The sequence below is a fragment of the Sapajus apella genome, unplaced genomic scaffold, assembly GCF_009761245.1.
Source record: "Sapajus apella isolate SASKATOON/1434 unplaced genomic scaffold, GSC_monkey_1.0 scaffold200, whole genome shotgun sequence".
Lineage (NCBI taxonomy): Eukaryota > Metazoa > Chordata > Mammalia > Primates > Cebidae > Sapajus > Sapajus apella.
Window position 1 is genome coordinate 546,723 of NW_022437140.1, and position 11,362 is coordinate 558,084.

The 11,362-nt window shown below is 48.9% G+C and overlaps 1 protein-coding gene and 1 long non-coding RNA gene across 16 annotated transcripts in view; both read left to right on the top strand.

Moving 5' to 3' along the window:
* The first annotated feature begins 392 nt into the window (after positions 1–392).
* NSD1 (nuclear receptor binding SET domain protein 1) overlaps positions 393–11,362 on the top strand; it is a 159,392-nt gene continuing 148,422 nt past the window's right edge. The window contains exons 1-3 of one of the 15 annotated variants that reach the window (XM_032269928.1): positions 393–518; positions 2,456–2,569; positions 3,310–3,399. In XM_032269928.1, coding sequence (XP_032125819.1) covers positions 2,540–2,569; positions 3,310–3,399 — 120 coding nt within the window. In that variant the 5' untranslated portion in view covers positions 393–518; positions 2,456–2,539. Of the gene's footprint in view, positions 519–611; positions 767–969; positions 999–1,124; positions 1,330–1,387; positions 1,413–1,504; positions 1,609–2,455; positions 3,400–11,362 lie in introns of those variants that run through there. The other 14 variants (XM_032269932.1, XM_032269926.1, XM_032269925.1 and 11 more) reach the window with 14 other exon arrangements.
* LOC116543932 overlaps positions 10,410–11,362 on the top strand; it is a 13,434-nt gene continuing 12,481 nt past the window's right edge. The window contains exon 1 of the long non-coding RNA XR_004265759.1: positions 10,410–10,443. This is a non-coding gene — a long non-coding RNA (uncharacterized LOC116543932). The remainder of the gene's footprint in view (positions 10,444–11,362) is intronic.

An 11,362-nucleotide genomic window follows, 5' to 3' on the forward strand; every position in this document is an offset into this window, starting at 1 on the left:
GTCAGGCTGCAGCCCGGCTCGGTGCTGGGGGTGGGCTCAGCGCTGGGGTCGCCTGGCCTCGTTCTCCCGCGGAGGCCACGCTGGGCTAGCAGTGCCCGGGCGGGTAACCCGACCCGGCTCCCCGGAGCCGCTCACCCCGCACGGCCGGGCAGGGGGAGGGAGAGGGATGGGGGGAGGGGGAAGGGAAGGGGTGGTGGGTGAGGGGCTGTGGGCACCACAGGGCCGAGTCCCTGGCCCGTCTGCGCTGCTGTAGGGCGGCTGCCTGCGGCGCCCGGGAAGATCCAGACTCTGCCTTGCGGGCGTCGAGCCTGAGGCAGGAGGGAGCTCTGGGGCTGCACAGGCTTGGCTCGGGGAGGCAGACCCGAGCTGCTGCCTCCATTTTGTTTCCTGCTCAGCTTGGTCTGTGGTGGTGGTGGTGGTGGTGGTGTGGGTTTGGGGTGCGGCCGGGTAGGGGGGTTCACCTGCGGCCGCGTCCTCTCGGGGCCTGAGGCCTCGAAGACCCCAGCCCAAGCCCCCAGGTGAGCCCTGCGGCAGGAGGGGGGTTGCCTTGGCCTCGGGCCGAACCCAGCTGGCTGAGGGCAGGTGCCCAGTGGATGGGGAGCCTGGGCTGTAACCTAAGATGGAGGCCGGGACTGACGCGGGCCCGAGCGGGGCTGGCGGGGAGATTGGACAGGCCTCAGCCGGGCCAGGTGCCGCCTGGGTTGGGGTTCGAGACGCGTAGGGTGCAGTAGCCGTGTGCGGCCCGAGGCCGGCGCCGTGCCCCGAGGTAGGTGAGGGGATCGGAATGCCACCCACGACGCCCGCAGGCCCCGACACTCCAAGGAGGCGCGCGAGGCCCCTGGGGAGCCCGCCTCAGGCCCCGCCCGGGCAGCCGGGCCGGCCCGTAGGCCCGGGGCGCGAGCGGGCACGCAGGGGGAGGGGAGGGGGCGGCAGCGGCAGCTCTGCTGATTGGGCGGCGCGTTCGCAAGCCCGACTTCACCCGCCCTGAACCCCGAAGAGTGAGTCGAGGGAGCGCGCGCGCTCGGTGGGGGAAGGGGTGCGCGCGCACTCAGGGCCCAGCCGCACGCGGGCCGGCGCGAGGCGCTCGGTCGCACGCGCCGCCGCGGGGGCGCGCGCGGTGGGGGTGTGAGGAGGAGGAGGAGGAGGCGGCGGCGGAATAGGCCGGGGCAGGTCGCGCTCGCTGCCTTCTCCCCTGAAGAGAGACGCGGGGGGAGGGGGGTGCGGCAAGCGGCCCCGCTGTCTCCCCACCGCTCCGCTCGCACCCCAGTGTAATGAGGGTCACCCCCTCCCCCCAGCTGGCCCGGGAGGGGGCGCGGGGCACGGTAACTAGTACGCTGGGGTGGGCGGCGGGCAGGCGCGAGGAAGAGGGAGGGAGGAGGCTGCCGGACGGGGAAGATGGTGGTGGCCGTGAGGTGAGGGGCTCCGGGGAGGGCCGGGCGCGGTGCGGGGTTAGTGGCCGGCGGCGCTGCAGCCGCGGGCCCCCTCCCCCTCCTCCATCACTACCAGCCCGGCTTAGGCCTAGCTGGCCGGGCTGCCGCGAACTTCCTCCCGGCACGGCCCTTGCCCCGCCGGCCGCCCGCGAGCACCTCGGCCTCCGCCTCCCCTCAGGTAGCAGGCTGCGGGGTGCAGGGCCGGCTGCCCTCCCGCAGCAAACTTTGCTTCCTGCTGAATATTGATGAGTGCGATCGGCTCGGCCGGGAGGTGCTGCGGCGGCTGCGGGAAGGAGCGCGGCCCGGGCAGGCGGCGGCGGCGTCGGCAGCAGCCATGTTTGTCAAGCTGTAGCAGCTGCTGCTGCCCTGACTGGGCTTCGCCGGCCGCCTCGGTATCTCCCCCTGCTGCGTCCCGGCCCGTGGGCCCTGCAGCTGCGGACCCAGCAGGCCTGCATTCAGGAAGGCGAGCTCTGGGGTGCAACCGCCTCGGCCGGCTCGCCAGCGGCCTGTGCACCGCCGCTGCAAAGGCTCCGGCGCTGGCTGGGCGCAGGGTGCAGCGCTATTGTGACCGCTGCGCCCGAGCGAGCCAGGAAGGGGGGAAGTACCTTTTTGTGCAGGGTCCAGGAGCCCCCCCCTCGGATCCCGCAGCCTTTTGCCTTTGAGAGATCCAGCTGATCAACCCCTCGTGGGGGTCGGGGGGAAGACGATTCCTGTTTGAGATTTGGGAATTTTGACTGCCAGAGGGGTTTTAATTTTGGTTCAGCCCAAGTGTCCACCAGTCTGCAGAGGAGGAAAAAGCGACGGGCTGTTTCTATGTGGCAGGATCGGCCCAGCTTCAGGAAAATGGAGTTTTCAGAGGCTTACTGAGGCCAGTTTTTCATCTCCAGTCGGGGGAACTTTTTCTGCCCGTAGAAGTGCAGCAGAAAGGAATAGAGGCCACTAGGCCTTGAAGTGGCTGCCATTTTGAAGAGTCGAGTCAGATGGCCTATTAACTCAGATTAATTGCTGTGCTTTTTGGATTCCAGGTTGATGCCAGCCCAGGATGGATCAGACCTGTGAACTACCCAGAAGAAATTGCCTGCTGCCCTTTTCCAATCCAGTGATTTTAGATGCCCCTGAAGACAAGGACAGCCCTTTCGGTAATGGTCAATCCAATTTTTCTGAGCCACTTAATGGGTGTACTATGCAGTTATCGACTGTCAGTGGAACATCCCAAAATGCTTATGGACAAGATTCTCCATCTTGTTACATTCCACTGCGGAGACTACAGGATTTGGCCTCCATGATCAATGTAGAGTATTTAAATGGGTCTGCTGATGGATCAGAATCCTTTCAAGACCCTGAAAAAAGTGATTCAAGAGCTCAGACGCCAATTGTTTGCACTTCCTTGAGTCCTGGTGGTCCTACAGCACTTGCTATGAAACAGGAACCCTCTTGTAATAACTCCCCTGAACTCCAGGTAAAAGTAACAAAGACTATCAAGAATGGCTTTCTGCACTTTGAGAATTTTACTTGTCTGGACGATGCAGATGTAGATTCTGAAATGGACCCAGAACAGCCAGTCACAGAGGAGGAGAGTATAGAGGAGATCTTTGAGGAAACTCAGACCAATGCCACCTGCAATTATGAGACTAAATCAGAGAATGGTGTAAAAGTGGCCATGGGAAGTGAACAAGACAGCACACCAGAGAGTAGACACGGTGCAGTCAAATCGCCATTCTTGCCATTAGCTCCTCAGACTGAAACACAGAAAAATAAGCAAAGAAATGAAGTGGACGGCAGCAATGAAAAAGCAGCCCTTCTCCCAGCCCCCTTTTCACTAGGAGATACAAACGTTACGATAGAAGAGCAATTAAACTCAATAAATTTATCTTTTCAGGATGATCCAGACTCCTGTACCAGTACATTAGGAAACATGCTAGAATTACCTGGAACTTCATCATCATCTACTTCACAGGAATTACCATTTGTAAGCAGTTTTTGGTACAACTTAAATATATATTTATATGTATATGTACAGGCCACTTAAAGGGAAACTTGTAACAAATTTGTTTTTGGTTGCATATCAGTTCACAGCTGAAATATTGCTAATCATAAGCTTTTGGGCAAAATTTTGTTTTGATTTTTAAATTTATCTCTATTGTATGAGTTTGATTATTTTAAGCTTTTTCCAAATAACTCTCTGTTGAGGGCAGGCTAATGCTTTTAAGGGCATTCGATTGAGTTCAGATTTAATTTCTCAGGATGGTGGTATACATATGATTAAGAAAAAAAACGATGGGTTTTGGCCTGCCAGTATCATGAATGCAGGTGAACCAATTTAGTACTTGGAATTCTATTGCTGTACATGGCAGATTAGTTTTTTAATTGATGACTTGACTCTTGCTTCAGGTTGAAGTACATTTTGAGCACAGATTAAAGTAGCTAAGATGAGGTTTTCTTAGACATTTGTCAAAATCTAAATTAGACTTTTTCTGAACTACCTGTTGTGAAGGTATAGCATCCTTTGCTTTTGATAACTGCCACCATTAGGCCTTTTTTGTTGTTGTTGAGATGGAGTCTTGCTCTGTCGCCCAGGCTGGAGTACAGTGGTTGTTCACTGCAACCTCCGCCTCCTGGGTTCAAGTGATTCTCCTGCCTCACCCTCTTGAGTAGCTGGTATTCACCATTCCCGGCTAATTTTTGTATCACCATTAGCTCTTGAGCTATTTCTAGTTTTATTTTTAATAGAACCCTAACTAAAACAAAGTTTTAAATTTATTTATTGTTTAGAGAGTGGCTTCACCATGTTGTCCAGGCTGGCATTGAACTCCTGGGATCATTCAGTCCCCTTGCATCAGCTAGGACCACAGTAGTTTCAGATTTTGAAGTGTGTATGTGTGTGTGATACATATATATTTTGTGTGTATAGAAATGGAGAGTATCTTATTTGAGTTGCTGTTTTCAGTAATGCTGTCAAGTATTGCTAGAGGGTGGTAAATGAAAACGTTTGTTTTTATTTGAGCTTTGCAGAATTTCTTGACTTCTGGCTAAATGATCAGTTCACTTCTCTTAGCCTCATTTTATTGCCTCTCAATTCTGAAAGTACTTGATTGCTGTAAGATTCCTTCAGCTTTAAATATTAATATTTGATACTGATTTTGTTTCTGCCCCAACACATTGTTGTGGTCATCACTGGTAATATTACCAAAAAGAAATTTTTTTTGGCCAAAAAATGTCTCAGAGATACCATGTAAGTTTTTACAGGAAAAACTTCTATGGTATGTGATTATTTTGGGTTCGTTAAACATTCACTTTACCATATATCCCTGCTGTTCTTTAAAGTTACAGAGGGAGAATGTGGGTGTGTCAGTTTTGTTTCTGTTGATTCCTATCTTAATTGTGCGTTAGTACTCCTTGATTTCTTGGCAATTGCAGATTTAAAAAATTTGTTATAGTGATTATCTTGAGTTTGTATTGTCCTACACAATAGGGTGGATAGGCTGTTATGAAAACCTATTCGCAGCTCAGACAAATCCTTTTTCTTGGGTTCACATTGAAATTTATTTTACATATATTGTTTTGTCTTTGTTTTCTCACGTAAATTTAAATATGAGAATGGAAATAGATGTTTCTCTAGAAGCATACAAATAGAACTATAAATCTGTTTCTTATCAAAGAGATGTTAGTGGAATATTGGTTCTATTAAAAACAACTGAAGGCCGGGCCTGGTGGCTCACACCTGTAATCTCAGCTCTTCAGGAGGCTGTCAGGTAGATCACCTGAGGTTAGGAGTTCGAGCCCAGCCTGGCCATCATGGTGAAACCCCGTCTCTACAAAAATATAAAAATTAGCCAGGTGTGATGGCGGGCACCTGTAATCCCAGCTACTTGGGAGGCTGAGGCAGGAGAATTCACTTGAATCCAGGAGGTCCAGGCTGCAGTGAGCTGAGATTGTGTCATTGTACTCCAGCCTGGAAGACAAGAGTGAAACTCTGTCTCAAACAACAACAACAACAACAAAACAACAACAACAAAAGCAACCTGGAAATATTGGAGCTCTAAGATAGTAGTTTACATGTCTAAAATGGGAGTTAGTAAATGTATAAAGGTAGAAATTTTCTTTTTTTCAGGGAAAAATTGAAATTATTCAAATACTTTATAAGCTTGAAGAAGCAAGTATGTAGTTTATTTACTTTTATTTATTTATTTTATTTATTTGCTTTTTTGAGATAGTCCTGCTCTGTTGCCCAGACTGGAGTATAGTGGCACAATCTTGGCTCACTTCAGCCTCCTCCTCCTGAGTTCAATCAATTCTCCTGCCTCAGCCTCCCAAGTAGGTGGGACTGTAGGTGTGCACCACCACGCCCGACTAATTTTTGTATTTTTGTTAGAGACGAGATTTCACCATGTTGGCCAGGCTGGTCTCAAACTGCTGACCTTAGGTGATCCGTCTACCTTGGCCTCCCAGTGCTGGGATTACAGGCGTGAGCCACTGTACCCATCCCCTAGTTTATTATTTTAGGACTTTGGTCAAAGTTGTGGTTGAAATCTATTGCTTTTGTTTTTGCCTTTGATTTTTTTTTTTTTTTTTTTGAGACGGAGTTTCGCTCTTGTTACCCAGACTGGAGTGCAATGGCGCGATCTCGGCTCACCGCAACCTCCGCCTCCTGGGTTCAGGCAATTCTCCTGCCTCAGCCTCCTGAGAAGCTGGGATTACAGGCACGCGCCACCATGCCCAGCTAATTTTTTGTAGTTTTAGTAGAGACGGGGTTTCACCATGTTGACCAGGATGGTCTCGATCTCTTGACCTCGTGATCCACCCGCCTCGGCCTCCCAAAGTGCTGGGATTACAGGCGTGAGCCACTGCGCCCGGCCCTGCCTTTGATATTTTTTAACTGAGAGCTTTTTTTTTTTGAGACAGAGTTTTGCTCTTGTTGTCCAGGCTGGAGTGCAGTGGCGCAATCTCAGCTCACTGCAACCTCTACCTCCTGGGTTCAATTGATTCTCCTGCCTCAGCCTCCCGAGTAGCTGGAATTACAGGTGCACACCACCATCCTCGGCTGATTTTTGTGTTTGTTTTTTTTTTTTTTTCTTTGAGACGGAGTTTCGCTCTTTGTTACCGGGGCTGGAGTGCAATGGCGTGATCTCCCCTCACCGCAACCTCCGCCTCCTGAGTTCAAGCAGTTCTCCTGCCTCAGCCTCCCGAGTAGCTGGGACTACAGGCATGCGCCACCATGACCAGCTAATTTTTGTATCTTTAGTAGAGATGGGGTTTTACCATGTTGGCCAGGCTGGTCTCTAACTCCTGACCTCAGGTGAACTACCTGCCTTTGCCTCCCAAAGTGCTGGGATTACAGGTGTGAGCCACTGCACCCGACGTTAAACTGAGGACTTAAAAAGTGAGGTGAGACCGGGTGCGGTGGCTCATGCGTATAATCCCAGCACTTTGGGAGGCCAAGGTGGGTGAATCACTTGAGGTCACACATTTTGAGACCATCCTGGCCAACATGGTGAAACCCCGTTGCTACTAAAAATGCAAAAATTAGCTGGGTGTGGTGGCAGGCACCTGTAATCCCAGATACTTGGGAAGCTGAGGCAGGAGAATCACTTGAACCGAGAAGGTGGATATTGCAATGAGCTGAGATCACACCACTGCACTGTAGCCTGGGCAATAGAGCAAGAAAGTCTTCAAAAAAAAAAAAAAAAAAAAACAAGTGAGGTCAATCTTAGAATGCAAAGTTAGGTAAACAAGTGTAATTAAAAATAACTTGAGAAAAGTGTAATTAAAAATAACTCTTCTATGTAGTCATAAAACACTGATGTATTCAGCCTGTTCACAGTTGATTTAACTTATTGATACAGTAGGTATAGATATTCTGCTGGTAATTTTAGAAAATCCTGCCTGGCATTGTGGCTCAAGCCTGTAATCCCAGCACTTTGGGAGGCCGAGGCGGGTGGATCACAAGGTCAAGAGATCGAGACCATCCTGGTCAACATGGTGAAACGCCGTCTCTACTAAAAAAAAATACAAAACATTAGCTGGGCATGGTGGAGCGTGCCTGTAATCCCAGCTACTCAGGAGGCTGAGGCAGGAGAATTGCCTGAATCCAGGAGGCGGACGTTGCGGTGAGCCGAGATTGCGCCATTGCACTCCAGCCTGGGTAACAAGAGTGAAACTCCATCTCAAAAACAAACAAACAAAAACAAAAAGAAAAAAAAAGGAAAGTCCTTAGCAAATTGCTATTTGTCCCTTTTTGTCTGTAATCTTGGCTGGGCTTGGTGGCTAACACCTGTAATCCTAACAAGTTGGGAGGCCAAGGAGAGGATTGCTTGAGGCTCAGAGTTGGAGACTAGCCTGGGCAACATAGTGAGATGCATCCTGTCTCTGTACTCAGTTGGATATGGTGGTGTAGCTATAGTCCCAGCTACTCAGGAGGCTGAGGCAGCAGTTGGATCCCTTGAGCCCAGAAGTTTGAAGCTGCAGTGAGCCATGATCAAACCACTGCATTCCAGCCTGGGCAACAGAGCAAGACTATGTCAAAAAAAACAGAAAATTTGCCGGGCGCGGTGGCTAACGCCTGTAATCCCAGCACTTTGGGAGGCCGAGGCGGGTGGATCACAAGGTCAAGAGATCGAGACCATCCTGGTCAACATGGTGAAACCCCGTCTCTACTAAAAATACAAAAATTCAGCTGGGCATGGTGGCGTGTGCCTGTAATCCCAGCTACTCAGGAGGCTGAGGCAGGAGAATTGCCTGAACCCAGGAGGCGGAGGTTGCGGTGAGCCGAGATCGCGCCATTGCACTCCAGCCTGGGCAACAAGAGCAAAACTCCGTCTCACTAAAAAAAAAAAAAAAAAAAAAAGCAACAAAATTATCTTGGCAGTGGGTGAGAGTAGTTATTAGGGACTTCCTGTCTAGAATTAGAGAAAGATCAGGGACATATTTTCTGTTATTTTATGTATCTACTTCTATTTTTTTTTTCTCGCCTGCCTCCTCCTGTATCTACTTGTAAGTGGACTGTTTGCGCGTTGTCACGAATGCATAGCCTCTTAAGTTTACCCTCATGTGCTCTTATTTTCTCTGCATACAGTGAAGTGAAGTGATTGTCAATATAGTTTATAATCCTGACCTGGTACTTTTATATTTAATTGGGTTGTTATCTTCTAATTCCTCCCAGTGTACAAAGCCTTTGTGCTTTGAGTTGTTGTTGAGACAGGCTGGGGGCTTTGGATGTGGAGAATTAAATGAGCATGGCATTTTCAGAGGATACTTGTTGGAGATTGCTTGGATAGGATGCATATAGTTAGGTAATAAGGCCTAGAAATCCAGACTGAAGCATTTGATATTGATGTGATGGGAACTGGCAGCCAGTGAGAGATTTTAGCTAAGAAGTGATGTGAAATCTGTTTGGAAGACTTGGACTAGGGGAGATTAGAGGCAGGGTTAGGATGTAGTGTCTGTTGAAAATAGTAATTAGGACTTAAGAATTGGCCCAGTGGCATGTGCCTGTCTGTAGTCCTCGCAACTCGGGAGGCTGGGGCAGGAGGATTGCTTGAGGCTGCAGTGAGCTATGATTGCTCTTGTGAATAGCCACTGCACTCCAGCCCGGGCAACATAACGAGATTCTGTCTCTCAAAAAAAAAAAATAAATAAATAAATAAAATAAAAACTTGAGCACAGTCAGTACTCAAGAGAAAGGGGGTACATCTGAAAGATTATTTCAAAGGGAGAAAATTGGCAGCTCTTTTGGTGCTACCTGACCTGGAGGCAAAGATTGGAGTCTGGATTTGGTGAATGGAGAGAGGGGAGGGCAGATGATGTCTAAGGCCTATAGTTTTGCTGCCTGAGACAAAAATGATTCCTCAGAGATTCCTTCCTCTTCTCTATCCGTCATCCTATGATTTTCTACTCCCTTCTTAGCCATCTTGGAGGAAAATTGATCTCTCCACACCTGAGGTTCTGCTCTCTATCTGACTTGCTCCTTCTTGCTGGGTGACCTTGGTTTTTTTTTCTTTGGTGGTGGTTTTTTTTTTTTTTTTTTTTTTTTTAAATATGGGGTTTCACCATGATGGCCAGGCTGGTCTTGAACTCCCGACCTCGGGTGATCCACCCACCTTGGCTTCTCAAAGTGCTAGGATTACAGGTGTGAGCCACCGCGTTCGGCGTTGTTTTGTTTTTTAAGACGGATTCTTGCTGGGTGCAGTGGCGCACACCTGTAATCCCAGCACTTTGGGAGGCTAAGGTGGGCGGATCACAAGGTCAAGAGATCATCCTGGCCAACATGGTGAAACCCCGTTTCTACAAAAATTAGCCAGACTTGGTGGCATGCACCTGTGGTCCCAGCTACTCGGGAGGCTGAGGTGGAAGAATCGCTTGAACCCAGGAGGCGGAGGTTGCAGTGAGCCGAGATTGCACCATTGCACTCCAGCGTGGCGACAGAGCAAGACTCTGTCTCAAAACAAAAAAAAAAGATGGATTCTTGCTCTGTTGCCCAGGCTGGAGTGCAGTGGCGTGATCTAAGTTCACTGGAACCTCTGCCTCCTGGGTTCAAGCAATTCTCCCGCCTCAGCCTCCCAAGTAGCTGGAATTAACAGGCACATACCACCACGCCCAGCTAATTTTTTGTATCTTTAGTAGAGACGGGGCTTCACCGTGTTGGCCAGGCTGGTCTCGAACTCCTGATCTTGTGATCCGTCTGCCTTGGGTTCCCTAAGTGCTGGGATTACAGTCGAGAGCCACCGCACCTGGCTCACCACCACTTTTTTTTGAGACAGGATCTTGCTGTGTCGCCCAGGCTGGATGTATTACAGTGGTGCGATCTCGGCTCACTGCAACCTTTGCCTTCCAGGTTTAAGTGATTCCCCTGCCTCAGCCTCCTGAGTAGCAGGGACTACAGGCGACTGCCACCATGCCTGGCTAGTTTTTGTACTTTTAGTAGAGACAAGGTTTCGCCACGTTGGCCAAGCTGGTCTCAAACTCTTGACCTCAAGTGATCCACCTACCTCTGCCTCCCAAAGTGCTGGGATTACAGGTGTAAGCCACTGTGCCCAGCCTATTATGTCCATTTTGAACCCATCTCTTTTATTGCCAAACATGTATTTACTTCTGTGTTCATTATGACATTGTTATCCTATTCTTAAAGCTGGAAACCTTGCAATCACTTGTTGATTTAAGTGATTAAAATATATTTGAGTACCTCCTGAGCCAGGCACTGCCAGTATAATAAAAAATTAAAAAAATGAAAAGAAGGAAAGAGATAGTCTGCTTTTAAGGAACTTCACTGTGTGGTAAAAGCTAGCGTAAACAATGACAATACAGAATACTAAATGGTCTGGTAGGTGTTATGTATGCAGTACTTCGGGAGTGTGGAGGAAGGCATGCCTAGAGTATTCAGGGAGGACTTCACAGAGTGGTTATTTATAGTTTGAGCAGAGACATACCAGTAAGAGGTAATAGCACATGCAAGTGGCCCGAAATTCTTGGCTAGCTATCTGGGAGGAGTGGGGTTGTCAGGAGATAAAGGTATAAAGATAGGCTTATATACCATGCTGTATACTTGAATGTTTTTACTATTACAAAGTTTTACAGCTGCCCTCAGCTTCTTCCTTTATTCATTTTTCTATGAAGTCTTTATTGTTGGTTTTCATTTAGCCTTTCCTTCTAGTCTGTTCTATGTAAAATTACTTCCTCCTTCTAAAATGAGAAATACTAGGTCGCTGCTTAAATTTGTAATTTAAATGCTTCACACCTCATTTTCTTAACAAATAAAGCCCAAATTCAGAAATTCAGTGTCCCTTTTCGATAGGACCCTGTCCTGACTTTTCCAAATCTTATGCTAGAGCCTTGTGTACCCTGGGTTCAGCCAAACTGAACTCTTAATGGTCCCTTGTTCATGCCTTTAGTCTCCTGGTCTGATTCATCTTTGCATCTTTTTTTTTTTTTTTTTTTTT